This window comes from Notechis scutatus, chromosome 4 (genome assembly GCF_049901735.1).
Source record: "Notechis scutatus isolate UNSWTSFEM ecotype Mainland chromosome 4, rNotScu1.2, whole genome shotgun sequence".
NCBI classification, from domain to species: Eukaryota; Metazoa; Chordata; class Lepidosauria; order Squamata; family Elapidae; genus Notechis; species Notechis scutatus.
Window position 1 is genome coordinate 79,381,309 of NC_142012.1, and position 24,949 is coordinate 79,406,257.

General features: G+C 41.1%; 1 protein-coding gene across 13 annotated transcripts in view; it reads right to left on the reverse strand.

Annotated features, from left to right (window-relative positions):
* Positions 1-24,949, reverse strand: part of KCNMA1 (potassium calcium-activated channel subfamily M alpha 1) — a 524,126-nt gene that overhangs the window by 182,558 nt on the left and 316,619 nt on the right. For 8 of the 13 annotated variants that reach the window (XM_087963878.1, XM_087963876.1, XM_087963882.1 and 5 more), the window contains exons 6-9: positions 19,166-19,241; positions 15,075-15,150; positions 13,008-13,178; positions 8,206-8,297 (exon numbers count right to left, since the gene is read on the reverse strand). In XM_087963878.1, the coding sequence (XP_087820004.1) occupies positions 8,206-8,297; positions 13,008-13,178; positions 15,075-15,150; positions 19,166-19,241 (415 nt within the window). Of the gene's footprint in view, positions 1-8,004; positions 8,097-8,205; positions 8,298-13,007; positions 13,179-15,074; positions 15,151-19,165; positions 19,242-22,894; positions 23,350-24,949 lie in introns of those variants that run through there. The other 5 variants (XM_087963879.1, XM_087963877.1, XM_026678373.2 and 2 more) reach the window with 2 other exon arrangements.

A 24,949-nucleotide genomic window follows, 5' to 3' on the forward strand; every position in this document is an offset into this window, starting at 1 on the left:
TGCCGTTCCCAAACTCCAGGGCTCTGATGAGAGATGTGTGTGTGAGCAGGGGGCTTCTCTGAGGCATTTAGAAATTAGCTTTCTGAACCAAGAAACAATGCACAAAGTTGAACAGCCTGGGCCCTGATGACAACATTCAACTCTGGTTTATAAACTGCACAGGCAAAACCAAACAGAGGAAGAGAGACCAACAAAGAGCACATTTTGCAAAGTAAACAAACAAACAAACAAACAAAAAACCTCTAGAGATAAAATAAATTTTGCAAGGCCCCAAAGCCAGCAGGGAACCTTATAAACTAGCTGTCAAACAAAACAGGATGTGGGAATCTGAAGTTTAGGTCTACCAGACCAAAACTGGGCATCGGTGAGACAACATCCTCTCCCAATCTAGCTTTTTGAAAATGCCATTTATTCTTCTATGCTGAATGTGAATCTTTTTTTTTTATTTTCTGATCTCACAGTTACCCTGTAGTAAATGGGCAGCCAAGAAATCTGATTAGAGAGAGTGGGGGGAGGGAGGGAGGGAGAGGGAGAGAGAGCGGGAGATGGATAGATAGATAGCTAGATAGATAGCTGGATGGATAGATGGATGGATAGAGAGAGAGAGAGAGAGAGAGAGAGAGAGAGAGAGAGAGAGAGAGAAAAAAATAAAACTGTACTAAAATAATGGAGCTCTTTTTAAAAACCTTGCAGGCCCCATGCTAATCTTGAAGAAACAATGAAATATGAAAGTGCTATTGCCTAACTCTTCCTCTCAGGGAGGAGGACAAGTTGAAACTGCACTGAAAGAAAACACAATCTAGAAAAAAAAATATTTTTGATTAATTCCCGGTGAAAGCAAATGGATTAAGCCGTAACTAGCAAAGCTCTTTCTTTGGCATTGTTTAGTGGGAATTGCAGGCTCTTTTCAAATTCTGCTAATCTTCCTGCACTGTGGGAAACACGTATCAAAACTCTAAGTAATCCCCTAGGAAGTAAATTCTGCAGTAATAGAATTATCCATTTTGGTTTGAGGCTGGACCATAAACAAGATAATTCCAGCCAAGTGCATCATGTTGACCTTCTTCAATGAGTGACCTCAAGCTATTTTGAGACCAGGATGCCCGACACCAAAATTTTCCGATTTTAACTTGGCGCATGTTTTTGACTATATTACCATTGCACTAAAATGCCTTTCGTTTCCTATTGAGGTTTAATTCAAGCCATTGATTCTGCTGGATTGAACCCAGCAGGGTGAACTCTAGTGAGATACTGTGCCAAGAACCCTGGTGTTGTGGTCTGTCGGCCGTCGGCCCCTCCAGCAGCCAAATCAAAGGAGAAGGAGGTGGGGGAGTCAGGGTCAACATTAGGTCAACCTGAGAGCTCTAAGGGGGAAGAGGAAATGGAGCTGGCAGAGAGAGAGAGAGAGAGAGAGAGGCAGAGGCGGAGCCTGGGCCATCCATTACCCCTCCGATGGAGAGTCAACAGCCCCCAGGTCTGGGGGTGGCTGATGAGCAAGAGGAGGAACAGCTGGGTCCAGTGCCTGATGCACAGATGCACAGAAGACAGAGGAGAGGAGAGCAGTGGAAATCTATGGGCTGGTCCTAGCTCTGGGGATAAAAGGCAGGGGGCGGAGATCAATAGGTGTGGCAGACATCTATTAATCTTCTGGCCAGATGGACTTGTTATCCTGCGGTGAGAAAGAAACTTTTTGTTGGGGCTGCTAGCACTCCTAATAAAGGAATCTATTGAGTTAATTTCAGAGAGTCTGTCATGTTTTGGGAGCTGGAATAGAACACCTGGGTGTAAAAATACATTACAGAAATAGATGAACAAACTTCTAGTTTAGCCTTCATTAGTGGTTATCAGATCAGAAACCTGGGAGCTGTGCTTGCAATGTATCTAGGAAATATGAGCTTCCACGGATGGGTAGATTGGCATTCAGCTGCCGATAAAGCACAGAGAGTCCTTGAATTATGACTGGTGGCTTTGTGACCATTCAAAGTTATGCCAGACCTTCCCTCAAAGCTACTTTCAACCCAAAGTTTCAATGTCTCCCCCCCCCCCCGCCCTGTGGTCACATGACTATATTTTGGGTGCCAACTGACATTTACGGCTGTTTGCAGCGCCCTGTAGTCACATGACCATGATTTACAAACTGGTATTTCCTTGTGATTTCTAGGGAGGAAAAAACATCCCATAGCAAAGATTTGCTTAATGACTGCAGCATTCACATTATGACTGCTACAGTCTCTTTAGCGACTACTACAAATAAGCTTGCAAAATTGGCTCTGGTTATGTGGTGTGTCATTTTAGCTCATGACTTCTCACCCTAATTTGCAGGACTCAAGTCTAGTCATAAGCTGAGGGCTACCTATACGTCAAACATTCAAAATGCTATCCAGAACATTTTCAACTCCACATGTTGAATTCACATTTAAAACAGCGAAGTGGGAGTGCTCAAAAAGTATTTGGATTTGGATCAAAACTTCACACCATGATGTAAAAAGAAGTTGAAAGTCTACCAAGTGCAGAGAAGTGCAGATAAGATTATGGGATTGAAGACTAAAACATACGAAGAACAGTTGAAGGAACTGGGTATGCCTAATGAAATAGAAGGACTAGGGAAGACAGGATAGCAGTCTTCCAATATTTGAGGGTCTGCCACAAAGAAGAGGGAGTCAAGCTATTCTCCAATGTACCAAAAAGCAAGACAAGATGCAATGGATGGAAATTAATCAAGGAGAGAAGCAACCCAGAACTAAGGAGAAACTCCCTAACAGTGAGGACAATTAGCCAGTGGAAGGACTTGCCTTCAGAAATTGTGGGTGTTCCATCACTGGAGGCTTTTAAGAAGAAATTGGACAACCATTTGTCTGAAATGGTATTGGATCTCCTGCCTGAGGTGGGGGTTGGACTAGAAGACTCCAAAGCCCCTTCCAATTCTGTTATTCAGTTCAATTTTGATTTATAGAATTCTTTTTTCACGACAATTCCTTTCACAACTTTAAGTTCTGAACATTTTGGGTGCATCAGAGTAACCTCAACATTCAGAAAATAAATGAATTTTGATGTTCCTTTTCAAATCAAAAGTTAAGTCTTCGTTAGAAGTGCACTTAAAAATCCTGGAAGGCCAGTGAAATTAAATACTAGTTTGGAATTAGCTGAAATATATTATCTATCTTTTGGGTTTTGTCAACAGCAAAATCAGATAGCTTACTTATTATCATAGGTTATATCAACCTCGCATTAAAAAATGACAAGGATTTCATGATTTCAAGAGACTCCCAAATTAAAAGAAAAATGAAGATTCTTGGATTAAGAGACAACAAATTACGAACAAATTAAGAGACAACAATTACGAAGAAGAGGCAAATATACATGCCCCAGGATAATGTTGCAAGATTAAATCTGGGTCAATCACTGGAACCAGAGTGTTAACTCGTAAAGCATTCCTGGCCTGGTCTTGAGTTGCCATAGGAGGGAGTGGGGGGAAGAACTGATGGAGCAGCTCAGTTGCTATGACCAGAAGCACATTCCACGCATACTTTTCTCCAGATTGTGTCCCAGGTTACCAGAGCTAGCCAGAGAGGCGTGTTTTCTACAGCCCAGGAAAATGCTTCAGTTGGAGAATGTGATTTATGACACACCCTGGGAGGAATGGGGAAACAGGGTCATAGGTGGGCAGTAAATTACATGGGGCAGAGCCAACTGCACTTGGGAAAGTGCCGACATATTGCTCCTAATAAATAATTGGATTTCTTTTGAAACTTGGCTCGAGGCTTGTGAATTAATTAGGGCATCCATCAGAACCCTGACACAGATATTTACACTTCCATTAGGAATGTACTCCATAAATACAGAATATCCCAAAAGGGCATATTCCAGTAAAGAAAAGTTCCTTGAGGATGGGCTCCTGAGATGAATCCATAAGCTCAGAAAACTAAAACTCTGGTCCTAGTGACCAACCCAGATTGGATCTTGCAACAACAACAAACAACAACAACAACAACAACAACAACGATTGCAAAGGAGAGGGCTAGAAGATATCATTTTCTATGGTTTACAAAAAGAAAAGTAGGAATTCAATTGATTTATACCAACCATCAGAATGAGATATAGAGGACAGTTAGTCATACCAATCGGAAATGTTAAAAGTTCTGTACAGATTACTTTCTCAACCAATATAATATGAATGCAATATTGTGAAAATCTAGAGCAATTATGTTCCAAAAATTGCTAGGGAAGGTTAAGAACCTCCTTATTACTGCTGATCATCCAAAGTGAGTTTAGCAAACTTATCAATTCCAGTAAGCAAACTTGACATATTTATAGTTAGTATACTTTGGGATCTTTAGAAACTCTTCATGTCATTATGGGAGGTCAGAAACATTATCGTGTTGAGACAAAATCAATGAAGAGCTCTATCTAATTTTATTTTCAACATGGATTATGTTCACCAGCTGAATTGGTTAATGGAGAACATTTAGTTATATGTTAATGTTACCAATGAAACATTAAACTTTTGAAGTGTGTTTGAAAATTAGAAGCTCGGATTGATAGTTAAACTGTTGGTTTGAGCTTCGAGCTCGGCATTTGGTTGCAAACGTTTCACCACCATTCGAGGAGACCTCATAAGTGAATTTTGAATTGTGCTTGTCTGTCAAAACATACCGTGTTTCTCATATAATAAGGCCGGGACTTATTTTTTCTTTGAGCCCGAAAAAACAGCTAGGATGTCTTTTCGGGGGTGACTTAATTCCCCCCCTTGCATCCTCGGGCAGGTGAGTGGCGACAACTTGGATGTTGACCTTGGCATTGGTGGGACACTTCATATCGGGAGACCTTCCGCCACCATTGCTTTCCCTTCTCCCTGTGCAGCTGTGGCATTTGGAACAACGCTGCAGCGTTTGGCGCAGCCAGGCGGCATTTGGTGCAGCCACATGGGGCCGGCCAGGGCTCCTCCCTGCAACCGGAGCCCAGTGGAGAAACTCTCCCAGTGGCCCCTTCGGGGTTGGGCTGGAGAGACTTGGGAAGCCAAGCTCGGGTCAGCCCAGCTCTTTCGCTTGGCAGGCGGGCGCACACCCACGGCTCGCTTTCTGGGCTCTGCCCAGCCTGCCCAGCTCTGGCGCGGCTCTGGTGGGATGAGCAGGGAGGCGCTCACTGCCTTGACCAGAGCTCCGCCGCTGGGCAGGAGGGCCCACCTGTCAGCTGCGCTGGGCGCCCCAGGTGAAGCTCTTCACGCTCTGCCCGGCGCCAGGCAGGGATGGCGGCTGGGAGCTTCTCCCGGGGTGAGCCGATCCTGCACTGCAGCCTCGGGAGATTCGCCTCCCTGCCTTCGAACGATGCCTGGGAAGGAGGCGACAGGAGCTCCTGAAGCCAAGTGTTTCCACTGGGCTCCAGTTGCAGGGAGGAGCTGGCCATGCATGGCTGTGCCAAATGCCGCATGGCTGCGCCAAACACCGCATGGCTGCGCCAAATGCCGCAGTGTTGCTCTAAACGCCATGGCATTGCTCTAAACGCCGCGGCAGCATGGGGAGAAGGGAAAGCAAAGGTGGCAGAAGGTCTCCCGATACGAAGTGCCCCACCAATGCCGAGGTCAATGCAGGCAACACCATATCTGGGTATGCAACAAAAGTACTTCCTAACGGCAAGCCCCCCGCCATTCCCCCCCATTTTGCATGTTTTAATATAGGCCTTAGTTTGGGGGGAGGGGCTTTATTTCATTTTATGCCTATAAAACATGCTGGGACTTCCTATTGGGGGAGGCCGTATTGTTGGAGAAACACGGTAAGTCTTTCAATATCTTTATATTTCACATGAAAAAGGTAAAAATAATGTTTAAAAAGGTATTTAAAGGCCAGTGTTCTGACAGTTGTGCACAATTCAAAATGCACTGGTGAGGTCTATGTGAATGGTGATGAAACGTTTGCAACCAAATTGCTATACTTGGAGCTCAAACCAACCATTTTATTAAACCTTTCGAGGGAGGGATGGTTTGATGCACATTCTGAAGCAATTTGTTCCCTACTGAGGCTAATATAGAGCTGACTCCTTGTACTGAGGATAGAAGTCCCCAAATGTTTAGTGTTAGTGGAACTCTTATGGCTATGTACATACCTGACTGAATAAACACTTTGGAAATATCCCAAAGCAATTTTTTTCCCAAAAGGCAACTGGGCTTCCTTTTTTTTTTTTTTAAACAGTTCACTTCTCATCGAAGAAACATCTTCGGTTCTAACTGGATGAGAAGTCCAGTTGCCTTTTTTGGGGAGAAAAAAAACCCCATGATCTGGATGATAGAGAATCTCCATAGACACTTGGGACATATTTTATCTGTATGATTATGGCAATGCCTTTTTGAAGCCCTTAAAAGTTGATACAATTGTGTACTCTGAACAACTGGGAAGTTTTGGAGGAATAAGTAGTTCTGCAGGAGCATAACACGAGGGACGTCGGATCCTGTCGATCGGGAATCTGATGAATTTGATGATTGATTAAAAGGTACATATGTTGAGATGGCAGAACTAAAAAATCTCAGGCCTCAGCAAATCCTTGAGCCTATGGGAAGTTCCACAAGACACCACTAGCCGTGAGTTAAGCATGTGACCAAAACCACAGAAGGTGTACCTGAGTATTTTTATAACCTCCATACCTTATCTGTTGTGAGCCAGCTTCTTCTTATCTAACTAAGTAAAATGTGTGTGTGACTCTGTGTGTGTGTGTGTGTGTGTGTGTGCGTGCGTGTGGTGCATGCATGCATTCATGCCTTACACTGTATTCAGGGTTGTTCCAATTTAAGGGAGAACCTGCCTTTGTTCAGTTGAATAAACATGTTTGGCTTATCAAGACACATGGACTCTGTTTATTATATTTAGTGAGTCACACCTGAACTCCTGCATAACAATCCCATCAAGATAACTACACAGCAGATACATAGATATTATCAGCGACTTAAAAAGCAATCACTAAAGTTTCCATAAACTGAGATGTCACTCCTTAATAGCCATAATCTGAGTAGAGTACCATTTATAATCGCAACAGCAATTATTTTCAGGTTGTACAAACTGTGTGCTGATATTGTGTACCATTTAAGTCTAAAACGAGGTGCCTTGCACATTAGCATGGCCAGCTTGGGAAAATACATTCTGGTGGGTGAGAAATTCCCCGAAGATGGGCACTAGCATGAGTCCAAAAGTTCAGAAGGCTGAACCTCTGGTCCCGGTGACCAACCCAAATTAATATCCTCCAGCTTGGGGAAGGTGTGAGATTTGATGATGACCAGACACACTTATCCCTGAAAAAAAATTGGGGGAGTGAGATGTCAGATGTCACCCCCACATTGGGCTCAAGTTCCACTTGGTCTTACATGTTGTGGCCCACCAGCTCTGCTGGCAGCAGACTCAGATGATGAGGAGGTTGGGGGGGAACTTGGGCCAGTCCTGGAGTCTGGAGAAGGCTCTGATGGATGCTCTGTGTTGGAAGCAGAGATAGGGCCAGGGCCGTCTGATATTTCCCAGCTATCTTTGAAGTTGGAGATAAGTGGGGAAGAAGAACAGTGGGACCCTGTTCCAGATGCGCGTATGCGCAGAGCTGTCAGGAGAGGAGAACCACTGAGGAACAGGGGCTGACTCGGGAGGAGGGGCATACATGGATGCTGAATGGCCCCTCCCTGGGGAATAAATAAAGGCAAAAGGGGAGTGGTGGTTGCAGGAGACAATAGTTTTGCTTATTATTATGAAGGTTTGCTTATCGTGTTATCGTTGGAGACTCCTTGCCAGGAATTAATTTACAGCTTTGTGACCGGAAGCTCTTGGCCTGGCAATTATCCAAGGACTCATAAGGTCTGTTCTTGCAATTAACCCTTGGAAGGATTATTCCCGGGACTTTCCTGTGTGTGAATGCCATGAATTCACAATAACTAAATAAAGAGGAGTCTCTTTCTTGGTTCTGCTAAGCCTGGGTTAGAACAACACAATTTGGCTCTCCCAGTTGTTGTTTTTTTATCCAGTTCTTTCAACTTACTTTCTGCCTCGGGTTGAATTAAAAGTCCCGCCGTATTTCTTCCGATTAAGGATGAGAGCCGCAATTTCTGGCACGTAGCGCGCAAACATTGCCTACATGCATGAAAGAAAAGCAAAACAAAAAAGGAAAAGAAAAGAAAAAAATGGCATGCAGAGAGAGTTCTGCCACACCAAAGGCAGCAGTATGCCTTGGAATACTTACTTTCTTCCACTAACCGCACTATAGGAACCACCATATTTCTTGCGGTTTCCTATTAACTCTATGATTTCAGGGACGTAACTGGCAAACATGGCCTAAGGAAGAAGACAGGAGACAGAGAAAAGACTAAAAAGAGAGGTCAAAGGAAGGGGAGGGACTGATGAATTTTTTTATAAGAAGATACATCATCCTTACAATCTGAAAATGCAAGGCTTAGGTCCTAGTCAATTGAGTCTTTCCTCCAAAAACAGAAAAACAAGAAGAAGAAGAAAGAAAGAAAAATCGCAAAAAGTTTTCATCTCAAAACAAGGTGGTCAAATGTCTTTTTTTTTTAAAAAAAAAAAAAAAGAGGGAAACACCGGCTCAGCTACAGAAAACAGTCAAAAGAGGGAGACAGGAATGAAAAAAAAATGAAAAAAAAGAAGGAAAACAAAAACCAAGAACAAGAACAAAATGGAGTCCAAGTGACACTGAAGAGATAAAAACAATGCCATGGCTGGTATTTTCGAAAAGGGGCGAATGGAATTTTTCAAATGTTTACTGTCCAAAACACCCCGCAAAAGCCGTATTTCGGATGCTTGCATTATTATGAGTATTTTAGACAAGACAGATGGGAGGTTTTTCACCTTGTGTCAGTGGCTTACTAAACAAAAGCAGATTTTCTGCCCAATGAGAATGAAAAATGATGTAATTTTTTATTTTTGTTAAATTTCATCTATTTTAAAAGGCAGGTAAGAAAATGTAAGGATGTAAAAGGGGAAAAAAGGCAACGAGGAAGAAAAAATAATTATTCTGCCATGTTTTGTCCAACAAACATTTTGCTTGTGGCTGGGATGCCTCGAAGAGCTGCTGCCACGAATGGGGGCCTCAAGAGCTACCTTTTTGTCAAGGGAAGGAAAATGCACAAAAAGGTTTGAGGTAAAATCACTAAAATGAGAGATGTGCCTGTCTATCTATCTATCTATCTATCTATCTATCTATCTATCTATCTATCTATCTATCTATCTATCTATCTATCTATCTATCTATCATCTATATGTGTCTGTGTGTACACCTTTGTTACTTTTAGGTCTGTAACACAGGGGTGTCCAACCTTGGTAACTCCCAGAATTTCTCAGACAGATGGATAGACAGATAATCAGAGTTGGAAGGGACCTTGTAGGTCATCTAGTCCAACCTCCCACCCAAGCAGGAGACTCTACATCATTTCTGACAAATGGCAGTCCAATCTCTTCTTGAAAGTCTCAAATGATGATGCTCCAACCATGCTGGCTGAGGAATTCTGGGACTTGATGTCCACAAGTCATAAACTTGTCAAAACTTGGACACCTCTGCTGTAAGTATACATACATACATAGATGGGTTTACACATATACACATTCAGGCACATCTCTATACATACACACCTGGGGTCGAAGAAGTCACTTACCTTATAGTTCAACCTGAACAATGGTTGTTGGTGTTTGTTTTTTTCTAGGGCAAAAATGCAATGGCTGCCAGAAATTTATTGCTTTGAGAAAAAAAAATATTGGTAGTTTGTTCAGGGACAATATCTACAAGCGAGTCAACTATGTTCAGGATGTTCCTTCACCATCCTGAGCACCACAGCTGGAGCATGGCACCCAAAGAGTTAAGATAGCAGTTGCCTCCATGCAATCCAAGCCCAGCTCCTTGGAGATATAGATGTTAATCCTCCAGAATAGCGGGATTTTCTTTTCCTCTCCTGAAAACTTCTCTCTGTCTCCCGCGGGAGCGTTTTTTTTGCCGATTGGTTGGGAAATTTGTAATGGCTGCCCTACTTTCAGCCTACCTCCTCGGCTGCTATTTGGAAGGATGAGAACTCGCTTTTTCCCGCTAGCCGGGAAAAAAGAAGAAAGAACTCCGGGCAACAGCTCTTTTAAAGAGGATCCTCAACCACAGTGTTTGTTGGAATGTCGGGAAGGAACACAAAAGGGGAGATCTTGAAACCGCAACTAATTTCCCCCCAGACTGTTATCAAGGCACGGAGTTCTGCGCACACTTTCAAAATACTTTCACTGAAGGCGTAATTCGGCCTTCAAGTCCAACCTCTCTCCGCTTTTCATTAAAGCTTGGTTTCCTTCAATTTGGCTTCCCCTTTTGGGGTTCTGCAGAGCTTCAGGAAAAGTTAAGTCTGCTTTCAAAAGAATGTCCTCATTTAACATTAAGACACACACCCTTTCAAAGCAGGGGCACTTTTGCTCGGAAACCTGGAACAGAAGAGGTGGTTTTCATTGTCACATTTCCTCCTGGGCTCAAATGTATGTACAGGCAGTCCTCGAATTACGACTGCAATTGGGCCCCAAGTTTCTGTCTCTAAGCAAGCCCAAGGGACAACCTCTCTTGCCACAGTGGTTAAGCCAGGGGTGTTGATCTCAATTCCATTGAGAGACACATCAGACCTCCAGGGGCTGCAGTGGTTGTAGTCAGCTTGACGTCCCTCATGTTGGGGGCACCTGTGGTAGCCCGAGCACTCTGCCAGTGAAAATGGGCTCCCAAGATCTGTTTTTGGCTGTGGCTGCCTCCTGCAACCCTCTGCCATAGAAAACAGAGCTCGGGAGGGCCACACGCAGCCCTCTTGAGCTACATTTTTGCTGGAAGAGGCACTGCGGGCCTGTCCTTTGCTGTTTCCAGGGTGGTGTTGTGGTTCGCCGGCAGCCTGTGCAAACGGCAGTGGAATAAGACACTGGGGAAGAACAGGAACCAGTCTGGGAGTCTGGAGAGGACTCGGATGAGGGTCCTGCATCCAATACAGAGATGGGGCCAGGAGCATCTAGGAGTTGTGTGCTGACTCTGGAGTCTCCAGAATCTGGCAGCAGCGAGGCAGAGGAACAGGGGGAGCCTGTTCCCAGTGTGCGTGTTTGCAGAGCTGCTAGAAGGCAAGAGCAGCTGAGACAAAAGGGGAGACTCAGGAGTAAGGCTTGGAGGTGATTGCCCCTCCCATAAGGTATAAAGGAAGTGCAAAGGTAAGGAAATCTTTGCAGGAAGCAACGTCATTCGCTCTGATTGGTTTGGACTCTAAAAGCTCCATGGTGAATTTGTTCTCCATTTGACTTTGGAAAGACTAATTGGGACTTTAGTCATTGGCAGCACTTCAAGTAAGATAAGGTGCCTTCTTATCAGACATCTCTAAGCACCCCATGGGCTGGATCCGGCCCTCAGAGCCTTAAATCTGACACCCCTGTGTTAAGGGAATCACTGCAGTCATTAAGATAGTAATCCGGTTACAAAATGAACCTGGCTTCCCCATTGTCAGAAGGTTGCAAAAGGGGATCAAATGACCCTGGGAACTCTCCCATCATCATAAGTACGGGCCAGTTGTCAAATTTTGATCCCACGGGCATGCTGTAATGGTTGTAAGTGTGAAAAACAATCCTACGTCACTTTTCCCAGTGCCGTTGTAACTCTGAACAGCGGTGAAATGAACTGTTGCACGTCGAAGGCTACATGTATTGGATGTAGAACTGCTTAAGTTTATGACCAAGGCAGTGACCTGATGAACCCAATAGATGGTTGAACACATTGGGGTACCATGCAAAGGAAATTCATTTACTGTCAACCTTGGGAGCCATATTTTACTTGGACGCTTTGAGGCTGCCACGTCCAATGCCTGGGAATTTGGGAGGGGGCGTTTCATAGAGAGGAAGAAGATTAGACTCAACAACATTCTTTCTCAGAGAGTCAAGGACATGTTGCCCTGCCCCTGGAGGGAAGTCTGGAGGAAGATCTCCAATTGGGATGAAGATTTGATTGGACCATGTGATGGATTGTTGGGTGCAGGGGAGGGATCTTTGATTTCTCTTTTGGGAAGGGAAAACCCGGAACTTTCAGATTCAGGTTTTCCCAGATGTGCCAACATGACTTCTTGAATAAATTCTTACTTGGGTGAACTTCTGAGTGCTGAATTAGAATGGGGAGTTTCATTGGAGTGCTGACATTTACCTGATTATAATTTCTTTGTATTAACACATTTGTATTTTATCCTTTTCATTGCTCCAACCTATCTTAGATTAGATTAGTCGTAGCCCTTAATTTACTATTTGTTTAGGGAAGTTACCAATGGCACGGAAAAGAGTGGATTCATGATGGCTTTTCACCCATAGGACCATGGCAGCATCCCCGTGGTCACATGATCAAAACGTGGACAATTGGCACGCATTCATGATGATGGCCATGTCACGTGATCATGGTTTGCAAACTTCTGAGAATCAAAGTCAATGGGGAAGACGTATTCGGTTAACAACCAGGTTGCTAGCTTAACAACCACTTAACGACGGTGGCAAGGAGAGGTTGTAAAATGGGGACAAAAAACTCACTTAACACTAACTGTTGTGATTAGCAATGGGCTCAACTGGGGTCATAAGTGAAGGACGACCTATATTTTATCATATTGAGAATGTCGCAAGAGGAATCAATTGGCCAATTGTTACTCGATAGGCTGGTCTCATGAACAGCAGAGAGAAGCTGGGCTTTTTGTAAAGACCAAAGCTATGTTTTCAAAGGATTTTCAGAGTGTGCCCAGCCCTCCTCCCCATGGCTTAAAGCTTTGAATTCTTAAAATGCTTCCTATCCTTCCTATCTCTGCTAACGTTACATCCATTAAGTACGCCATTGCCCTATATTTTACTTCGGTAACTAAGCTCTTCAAAATGCAATACAATGGGATATGTATTTTGAAGTCGTAAGTTACGGTATAATCATTACTTTTAAAATATTAGATAGATAGATAGATAGATAGATAGATAGATAGATAGATAGATAGATAGATAGATAGATAGATGTTTTACCAATCCCCCGAGGATGAAGAAAACCATGAAAAGACGACCAAGGGTTGTTTTTGCATAAACATCTCCGTAGCCAACGGTGGACATAGTAACCATTAGCAAATAAACACATTCCCAATATGTAAGTGGTTGGTTATTTTGGAAGTTTTCCCATGGATCCCCTGAGTTCTCCACCTAGAACAAAAGCAAAATGAATGCATCATTGAATACAATGCAATATTTCCATTCACGAACTTATTAGCATGTTACTACATAACTAATACGTTCAGGGAGAGAGAGAAAAATGCAACACAGATATGATCTCATTGAACCGTTGAGACCAAATTCTCTTTTTAGCCAGGGAATATCAGTAATACCTCATACAGCTCTAATGACATGATCTTAACCTTAACAACTCCATCATCATCATCATCTTTTAACAACAACTGAATGGAGATAGCAGAGTGTTTAATGGCCAGATGCCCTTTCCTGTTGCCAGTACGGAGTTATACTGTATATTCAGCAGATAAATTCTCATCATGCCCAGAGAGAGAAATATCTGCCTCTATCTGGGATCGAACTCACAGCCTCCTGATTGTGAGGCAAGAGCTCCACCTTTAGGCCACCGTACCACCCAACCGTAACAACTTGATGGACTGTGATAAAACAAGTCATTTTCTTTATATCAAATCAGTTAGGGTATATACTGGTTTGGCATGTCCCAAATATGGAATCCTATCGAGGGAAATCATCCTAAAATATGGAATCCTATCGAGGGAAATCATCCTAAAATAGTAACCATTGTGAAAGAGAAGAAAGGAATACGATCACCCTTTGGAAGTTCTAGAAAGGTAGTCTAATAACTGGTAAATGATGATTGCATTAGACATATACAACTATGTTTAAATATATCTGACACTTAGGACTACGTGTAATGATGGACTTTAATGTGGCCTTTCCAAGGAAGTCAGGATAGCCACTAAACTGGGCTTTAACCATATGGTTGCAATAGGACTAGGGTTGGCATGACAGTAGTCTTCCAAAATGTGAGGGTTAGGGTTCACCTACTGTAATCCTATCCACAAAACTTAGCGCTAAACTACTCTTGGGACTATTCACCAAGAGTCACAAAATTCCTCCCTATTATAACAGCAAGTAGCTACAATAACTGTCCCTTAAGGCCATGTTTCAACACACAAAAGGGAAAAAATGTGAATTGATCCCCCGCACCCCAAATCAGGAATTTGGTAAGACCTATTTTCAAAGACACATTGGGAATCTAATCCTTAGAGAAGGAGAGGATGTGTTAAGTTATTTTAATTCAAGCAGGCAACAGTGTACAATGATCTTCGGGAGAAAATGAGCATTGTGTACATCCATAGATTGTAAGTCCTAGTAACACGTAACATTCTTCATTTGTTGCACTACCACATTTTATTTTATGTTTGTTTTTAAGCCCACACTGCCACTTAGTGGCTCGTTGTCTTTATTGTCAAATTCAGTAAAAAGTGTTCCAGAATCTCAAAATTAGATCCCAAAATTCCTAGCTTTCTTTTCCAGTTTCAGCCAAAGTCGTTGTGGGCTTTGAACTCCAGAAAAAATATGGGTTTTTTCCCCCCCAAATACTGTTTTTTTTTTCCTTTTCTCCTCTCGGAATAATTTCTCAGTTAGAGACAAGATTTATTAATAATATTTAAAAGAACCCAGGAATCCTGCATTAAAAATCTGAAAAAAAATGACATACAGTATGACTGAGGGGAATTCTCCATTACAGTATTTCTCAACTTCACCAACTTTTAAGCTATGGGGACTTCCAACTCCCAGAATTCCCCAGCCACGCATGAAGGGAATTCTGGGAGTTGAAGTCCTCATAGCTTAAAATTCCTTGACAAAACCTGATTTATTTTTATTTATTATTTTTATTCTGAACACATAGGGAGTTGCTTCACTAGATTAAGCCACCAACCTCTTTGCAAAGCATGTTCCCAATGAAAATGAAATACATGATGCCTTTTTAAAAAATTATCTATAGCTGGATTAGCTCGTAATAATTCTAAAGCTCTGCAAATAAGCCTTTTTGAGCATACTTACCAAATGTATAAATCCAGCTGCTGTCAGCCATGTGCTAATAAATATCGAGCACAGATTCACTAACTTGATGGAATTACTGGTTAAAAGAAAAAGAGAAAAAATAAATTCTTCTCAGAGTTTGGTATTTTTTTTTAAAAAAATGAAACATTCTCTAGCTTTTTCAAATCTTCCTTCCCGAAGATCCTCAAATTTTTCCTTTCAAGGTCAGTTTCTCAGCATAAAAGAACCCTATGGGTTTGACGTGCCTTTTAATAAACAAAGGATATCGGTAAAATAGGAAACTGTTGAAAATCTAAAGAAATGAACAATGTACTGGTGGGGGGCAAAATGTGTTTATGGGTGAATGACCTGCGTTCATCATCTCTGGGAAGGAGACCAACTTTCTCACAGCTAAGTGGATGCACCAAGGTCAGTCCTTATGGCTCATCTTGAAAAGCCAACCGTTAGGATGGGAGACCACCAGGAAATCTCAGGTTAGATGGGAATTCAATTTTAAAACGAAGCCCTTACAAGACGTTTTGGAAATCGGCTTCTGTATTATTGCCATGAACACAAAGGACCCCACATTTCAACCCTGAGCTATTAAATTAAAATTTCTCCTTTATTTCTATTTCATTTGAGATCTGGTGGTGATGGTATCTATCCTACTTTTTTCCAGCTTACCAAGAAGTAAGTTGTGGTCTACCTTGTTGAATGCCTTTCTGAAGTCTAAGTATACACCAGCATTTCGCTGGTGTACTAATTTAGTTACTATGCCAAAGAATGGGTATATGGGCAGTCCTTAACTTACAACCACAACTGAGCCCCAAAATGTATGTTGCTCAGTGGGAAATTAGTTAAGTGAGTTTTGACCTTTTTTTTTTTTTTTTACTTTTCTCACCACCTGGGTTAAGTCAATCACTGCAGTTCTTAAATTAGTAACATGGTTGGTTAAGTGAATTTGGTTTCCCCATTGACTTCACTCATCAGAAGGTCATCAAAGGGGACCACGTGACCCTGGGCCACTGCAATCGTCATAAATGTGAGTTGGTTGTCATCCAAATTTAAATCACGTGACTATGGGGATACTGCAAGGGTCGTAAGTATGAAAAAAGGTCGTAAGTCCCTTTTTTCAGTGTCACTGTAACTTCGAATGATCACTTAAATGAACTGTTACAAGTTGAGGACTACCTTTATATGTAAATGAGTATTTTTGATCCGAATAGAGTAGAATAGAATAGAATAGAATAGAATAGAATAGAATAGAATAGAATAGAATAGAATAGAATAGAAGAATGAAGAATGGAACGGAATGGAACAGAACAGGACAGGACAGGACAGAACAGAACAGAAGAATGAAGAATGGAACGGAACGGAACAGAACAGAACAGAATGGAATAGAATTCTTTATTGGCCAAGTGTGATTGGACACACAAGGAATTTGTCTTAGTGCAAATGCTCTCAGTGTACATAAAATAAAAAATACATTCATCAAGAATCATAAGGTACAACACTTAATATTAGTCAGAGGGTACAATAAGCAATCAAACCATACCAGGAGACAGTCAATATAACTCCTAAGGATACAAGCGACAAAGTTACAGTCATACAGTCACAAGTGGGAGGGGATGGGTGATAAGGAGTGATGAGAAGATTAATGTAATAGTAATGCAGACTTAGTAAATAGTTGGACAGTGTTGAGAGAATTATTTGTTTAGCAGAATGATGGCTTTTGGGGAAATGATGGCTCTTTGTGTCTAGTTGTCCATCAGCCCTATAGTGTCATTTTGAGGGTAGGAGTTGAAACAGTTTATGTCTGGGATGTAGATATTTTTCCAGCCCTCTTTTTGACTCGTGCAGGATACAGATCCTCCATGGAAGGCAGGTTGGTAGGAATTGTTTTTTCTGCAGTCCTAATTACTTTCTGAAGTCTTATTTAATCATTACTGTATCTGATTTATGAAAAGAAATGTGCCATTGCAAAATGGACACTGATTACTATTTTTTTCAAAAGCTGTTTGATTGTTTGTAGGTGAGCCAGGATTGTTCAGAATGGCTTTCCTGACTTTAAAGGAGAAGATTTATGTTTTGTCTTTTCAGCCCCAATTCTAAAAATAGGTGGATTAATCGACATTTTTTTCCCCTTCCTTTTAAGCTGTCAGAGACATCTGTGCTGTCCCTAATTCTGCCTGAGCCCAGCCTAAACCCCCAAAAGTTTTAGCGAATCCTCATTTAATTCAGGAAAGGATAGAGCATAGCGAGGGGATAAATAAATTTAAGAAGTCAGAACGAAGGGAGGGGAAAATCCACCTATTTTTAGAAACTGCCTGCTGAAAAAAAATATGTGTGTGTAAATAGGATTCAAATACACACAATGATTCAAAGAATTGTAAAGGTTATTATATAATTGACAGTTTTTTCTTAGAACCGATGGACAAACTGTGTGTGTGTGGGGGGGAAGTAATGAATTTTGTTTTTATATATGATAAACAGAGCGAGATTATTTTATGCCCCAAAGATGGAAAGATTTGGCAATACCAACTATGGGAAAGTGGTTGGTAAAGATGATGGAACTCGCTGAGATGACCAAACTGACTTCTTTGTTTAGAGAAAATATATCTACATTTATTACTGACTGGAAACTCCTGGACTTTAAAAAAACAAAAAAAACAACAACCAGATTTCTGGTTTTGATTATTAGAGGAGATGTATCATAGAGATATATTACAGATTGGAGGAGACACATTATAGAAATATACATACGTATTATAGAGAGGTAGGCTGTAAGTTTAGAGAAAGAGATAAATTTATAATTGTGCTTATAACAGCTATAAAGAAGATTTTCATCTTGGTTTTTAAAACTTTTAATAATGTGTGTGTGTGTTCACGTGCACACAGGCACATTAATAGATGCAAATCATAAAATAATGGAAGTAGTATTACTAGGACCCCATGAATGTAGATCCTTGAAAGCAAACTTACTTCATAGAAGGTTTTTTTTTTAAAAAAAAATTAAATTTATTTGCAAATGAGCCATCGTCCAGTTATTTTTTCAGTCTTAAATCTACAATGCAAATATCATTTATCTGACCAAAGTTCTAGGTGTATGGATTTGATTTACTCCAGGAGTCCATTGTAGGTTCATCCAGCAAATAATTAATCCATGAATGCCATCAAAGTGATACGAGAACCAAACTGAATGATGGGTATCAGGATACAAGGATGAGAGTAAAAAGGAATATACCAAATCCAGTTAATACTTAGATTTACTTCAACTGTAATCCTATATACATTTAATTGAGAGGGGTGTGGTTTTTTTTTAGAATAAGCATACTTTCCTTTTTATTATCAAATGTCCATTATTAGGACAGAAGAGTTAATAGGATCATTAATTCATCATTGCAAGTAGAAACTGCAACAAAAACAATTCAAATTCTGGTTCACATTTTAAAATGAGCACTAATCATATTTTGATTCATATTGTCTGAATCTTGTCCATTTAATTCCTAAAGGACTGTGTATTTAGCCTTTATACAACAAGTCAAATCTATCTATCTATCTATCTATCTATCTATCTATCTATCTATCTATCTATCTATCTATCTATCTATCTATCTATCTATCTATCCACCCATCCATCTATCTATCTATCTATCTATCTATCTATCTATCTATCTATCTATCTATCTATCTATCTATCTATCTATCTATCTATCTATCTATCTATCTATCTCTCTATCTATCTATCTATCTATCTATCTATCTATCTATCTATCTATCTATCTATCTATCTATCTATCTATCTATCTATCTATCTATCTATCTAGCATCTGTCATATCTATCTACCTACCTATCTACCTACCATCCATATCTATCTATCTATCTATCTATCTATCTATCTATCTATCTATCTATCTATCTATTCATCTATCTATCTATCATCTATCTCTATTATACTGTATCTATCTATCTATCTATCTATCTATCTATCTATCTATCTATCTATCTATCTATCTATCTATCTATCTAATCCTTCAGTCTGTCTACAATCTGGCTATCATCTATCTATTTCTACCTATCTCTATTTTATCTATGTATATTGTGGCCTTACCTTGTTTTAAGAATATTCAGAAACTGTAAGATTTCTGAGAACTGAATCAGCCTAAGAGCTCGCAAAAATCTTAAACCTGTAATTCAAACAGAAAAAAAAAGTCAAAAAACACTGTACATTGTACATTAAGAAATGTTTATAGTGTCATGAAATACTTAAGCTGTAGAGCTTCTTACAGGGGTAAAGTTATGTTAGGCAATGTACATCTACATAAAAAAGATTAATAGTTAGGAAAATAATAATAGTTTCATATCACACTGGAAATGAAGTCAACCACTGAAAATTCAGCATTCCTTAATACAAACCTGGGAAAAGTCCATTTTTCGCTTGTGTAGCCTGCCAGATCATTATCATACCTGTTAAATATTCGTATCCGAGACTGGTGACCTAATGTTGCTTGCCATGTGCCATTTCATGAGGAAAGCCTTTGAAAAGGGGTCTAGGATAACCTCAAAGGTCTTCTAGACTAATTCTCTGCCTGTGGCAGGAAATCCTATACCATTCTAGACAAATGGCTGTCCAGTCTCTTCTTGAAAACCTCCAGTGATGGAGTATCCAAAATTTCTGAAAGGAAGCCATTCCATAATTGTCCTCACTGATTAATTGTCAGGAAGTTTCTTTTTAGTTCTAGGTTGGATCTCTCTTGGATATTCTTCCCTCCATTACTTCTTGTCTAGTGCTTTGCAGTCTAGGTTGACCCTCTCATCCCCATGACAGTGCCTCAAATACTGGAAGACCAGCTATCCATGTCACCCCAATTCTTCTCTTTGTTATACTAGACCTACCTAGTTGGTTTGAAGCGAAGTGTACGATGAACCATTGAATAATTGAACCATGAACCTCGCAATGGTTCATTGTACACTTTAGCCTCCAGACGCCTTATCGTCTTTGTGACGCTTCTCGCCACACTTTCTAGAATCTCAACATATTTTTTTATATCATGGTTGACCAGAACAGTATTCCAAGTGTTGCTTCACCAATGCAGCATAAAGATCATGTGATCTCGAAACTATCCCTCTGTTGAAAGGTGCAAGACTGCATTAGTGACTACTGTGAGATTACAGATTAACAAGAGTTGGAAGAGACCTTGTAGGTCATCTAGTCCAACCCCCTGCCCAAGCAGGAGACCCTGCACCATTTCTAACAGGTGGCAGTCCAGTCTCTTCTTGAAAGCCTCCAGGGATGAAGCTCCCACAACTTCCGAAGGCAAATTCTGTTCCATGGGTTGATTGTTCTCACTGTCAGAAAATTCCTCCTTATTTCTAGGTTGAATGTCTTCTTGATCAGTTTCCATCCATTATTCCTTGTCTGGTCTTTGAGTGCTTTGGAAAACAGCATGACCCCCTCCTCTCCGGCAGCCCCTCAACTATTGGAAGATGCTACACTGTATCCCCTGGTTCTTCTCTTCACTAGACTAGCCAGGCCCAGTTCCTGCAACCATCCATCACATGTTTTAGTCTCCAATCCCCTAATCATCCTGGCTGCTCTTCTCTGCACTCTTTCTAGAGTCTCAACATCTTTTTTCTAGTGTGGTTGAGCCATACCTTGAGAACACCTTATATATAATTGCCTTAGCTGTAAATTTAAGTGAGGTCCAATCAGTAACGTGAACATTTCTTTAACTGTCTTACTTCTATTAAGCTTTTCCCATCATTCAAAGTTATGGGAGCTCAAAAGCTGAACAGAGGCTCAATAAACGCAACATAGACTTGTTTGCTGTGCTTTAATCAAGAGTCTCAATTTTTGTAGAAGATGCCAAGTATACAATTAGATTAACTGGAGAGTTTGCCCTTTTAGAAAATAATTTAGATAAATAATACCATGTTTCCAGTTGGTAGGGACAGAACAGCATAAGGCTCATCCATTTCTTGGGGGGGGGGGGACTTACAAAAGTAGAAAGTGTGACTCATTTTTAATGCCGATTGAAGTATAGGAATTGATAATAATACCAGAAGGACAATTTGCATTCTGCTTTCATTTGTTTAAATGAGTATCTTACAAGGCCTTGGAAACTTTCAAGAAGGAACTGGACTGCCCTCTGTCAAAAATGGTGTAGGGTCTCCTGCTTGGGTGGGGTGGGGGGTTAGACTAGATGACCTACAAGGTCCCTTCCAACTCTGTCAATCCGTATCACAGGGATATTTCCAAAACAGTTTGGAAGTATTACACCCAAAGTTCTTCAGTCTTTGCTATTCTTTCCAAAAACTGTTTTGGAAATATCCCTGGGATATTAAAGGCCTCATAAGATGTTCATGGAACGCTTCATCATCACCTAGAGCACCTGTCCATACCCAATCTGAGACACATTTTTCACACTTTTTCATCTGTACACAGACAACACGGGGTGTTCTGAACCAAACACAGACTGAAATGGGGCTTCCAGGGGTTCGAGGGAAGAGGGAAATGTGGGGAAAAGGAGAAGAATGGTAGTGACAAGATCTGAGGGGAGAAGAGGAATGGCCAGTCAGTTTCCTGGGGCGCAAATCCATCAGCTCATCTTTCTTGATGTTCTTGAAGTTCTCAGCCACTGGCCCACCCATAATCTTCTCAGTATTTCTTCTCCTCCTGAGAGACAGGGGATGTGCCACTCTAGACACCCACAACATTTGAGGGGAGGGGGGAAAAGAGGGAATGGAAAAGTAGGGAAGATCAGGAAAAAGGGAGTTGAGAGAATGTGCCATGCTGGGAATGCTCTCCCAGAAGAACCGTGAGGAGTAGCTTTGATCCTCAACCTTGCCTCATCTAGAGTTTGTTTCATCCCAAATCCAGAACAATCAAAATGTCCCCAGGTTTTGTTTCTGCCAAACGAATGCAGAAGTTTCTGGTATGAGAACAAATTGGTTTTCTAACACCGGGCATCTTTCTAACAATGCCATTTTTAAAACGAGACTGGGGAGAATCCCAGAGAAAGCACAGGTAGAAAAGAGAAGGCCAAGGATATATAAACTGAAATTAAAAGAAAGAAGCTTGCTGGAGGAGAAAACATTCACTCGCTTAGATTTGAGGCTAATGGCTTAGACATTGGCAAAGGTGTATCTACTGGAAAATCTCAGTGATACCTTAAAATTTAGGCTGGCTTTCCAGAATGAAGAGAAGGAAATGAGATCCCTAAAATGTTTAACCCAGCAATCCATTTTAACAAGGCTATTCTTATTAAAAAATACTTAAAAACAGTTTTACCTTTCTGTGTAGATTAATAATCATAGCTATTAAGAAAGAGGGAAGTAATGGAGGTACTAGCAAGGAGAAGAATTATTAAAGGACAAAAAGCTGATTTGAAGAAAAGGATTGTTTCTATTTTTAAATGATTTCTCCCTAAAAGAATAATGCTTCTTTTTAAGAAAGGACAATAGAAAGGGACAGATGTGAGAAATAACGTTTAAATAAAACACTATTGGTCTCATCTTGTTAAAACATCTCAGTAAAAAAAAAAAAAATCCCCTTTCTGTTATTTAAAAGAAAGTCCTAATAAAATAATTTTCTTCGGCTTCACAAATTACGAGGAAGACGGGAAGGGGGGGAATCCTTTGTTCCGAATTGATATGGAAACACTTCATATCTTGCATATAAATCATTGCTTCAAAAAAGAAAGAAAGAAAGAAAGAAAGAAAGAAAGAAAGAAAGAAAGAAAGAAAGAAAGAAAGAAAGAAAGAAAGAAAGAAAGAAAGAAAGAAAGAAAGAAAGAAAGAAAGAAAGAAACAGTCCCTCAGTCAGCTGAAAGTTTCTTACCCCAGTGGTAGCCAACTCTGTAACAAGAGCCCAAACTCTGTCGAAATGTATGTGTCTCTTCCTTTTCCAGGTTACTGTGCCCAGATTTGACTCGGTATCCATTTTTAAATAAATCTCCATGGGATTTCTTTCGGCGAGGTTTAAAAGTTTCTGTACGGCTACCACCTGAAGGGATGTTGTAGACCAACATCTTGGTGGGAATCATTGCAACACAACTTAGAAGGATCAGCGAAACATGCTTTCCTTCTGAGATTTAGGCTATCGGGAATCCGTTGGGTGGCTGAGGGGTGAGATATTCTGCCTCTGGTTTTATATCAAAACATATTTCAGGATCGCTGCAGGAAAAGGCATTTCTGCTCCTTCGCCCTTTCTGCTTCCTAGCCTCTGAAGAAAAGTGCCAAAGCAGGACTGAGTTGTTGACAGGGGGAAAAAAATGGATCTTGTTTGATATCTATAATATCACGGCTTAAAAGGCTTTCCCTATCCGGATATTGCTATATAATCTTCTTTCATACCCTCTCCAAAATGTATCCTTCCAGCTGGAGAAATCAAAACAGATTAGCACTCTGAAGAAGGGAGATGAGCGAGTGCTTTTGTGGATTCTACGAAGGACACAACTCGCCCTGACAGGTTTTTAATTTGCACAAAACGAGGTTAACTTCCACTGTTCCACATTGAAAGAAAACTATAATATCCTGAATGTTTTAAGCTGCTGTACGGCAAGGCACACAAGGCAAGATATCAATAGGTTGGAACAATCAGCCTCTTCAACCCTATCTACAGGCCACAGAGAAGTCCCCTCACCTGCATACCTCTGGATGTTGTGGGCCACCAGTGGCTAGCAGAGCTGGCAGCAGATTTGGACAGTGAAGAGGTTGAGGAGGAACATGGGCTAGTCCCAGAGTCTGGGGAAGGCTCTGTGTCAGAGGCAGAGATGGGGCCAGGGCTGTCTGACAGTTATCAGCTGCCTTTGGAGTCAGAAATCAGTGGGGCAGAAGAACAGCTGGAGCCTGTTCCCAGAGTGCACATGCGCAGAGCTGCCAGACGAAGGGAACAGTTAAGGAACAAGGGTCAATTTGGGAGTAAAGGCTCAGGTGGAGGATGAATGGCCCCTCCCATAGGGAATAAAGAAGAGCGAAAGGGGAGTGGTGTTTGCAGGAGACAATAATTTCAATTCATTAGGGTGAAGATCTGTTCCTGACTTCTTGGCAAGTCATTGCTGCTGCAGCATGGTGTTTGGAAGCTATCGGCCTGGCAGTTCTCCAAGCCTGATCAAGGTCTGTAGTTGTGAAATCTCTTGAAAGATTTCTTGTTGGTCAGGACTTTGCTGTAGAGAAATTCACTTTAAACTAAATAAAATGGGTTTTATTGAGACAAGGAGTTGGCTTCGTGATTTTGGGAAGCCTAGGTCAGAACTTCGGTATCCTAGAATCTGCTGCAGAAATTTGGGGTGCAAATTTCAGAAATATAATTTGAGGCATTTGGGATGGGGTGTGAAGATTTTATAAGATGGGGTAACCAGCTCGAAAATATTAGCCCTTTCTTTTCCAGTGATATCCTAGAATCACCAAGATGGCTTTCTCAGGTTCTCCCAAGTACGAGTTGTCTTGACTTACTATAGTTCATTTAGTGACTGTTTGAAGTTTTAACTGCACTGACAAAGTTAACTTAGGACTGTTTTTCACACTTACTGTGCTGACCTGGTGCCTGGCACAAAGGCAACACAGTCAAATAAGCAAGAAGAGTCCCTTTAATACCTCCATCTTTGCCTCCAATGTCCAGGTTACCTTCGGCTGGAGAAAAACTCTCCCAAGAACAGTCTTTAAGTGGAGGAAATTTAATCCGAAAACAAAGTACATACAAACTGTAAATAAAAATCCACACAAACCACGCTGCAGCAATTAACTGGACAGGGCAGGAGAAGGAGAAGGAGTTGCAGACTTGAAAGGCCAACAAAACACACACAGTTGGGAAATGACAGGAACCCAGATAAACCTCGACAAAACAAGATAACACACAATTTGCTTCCAACAACTTTGCTGTGCATAGCTTCCC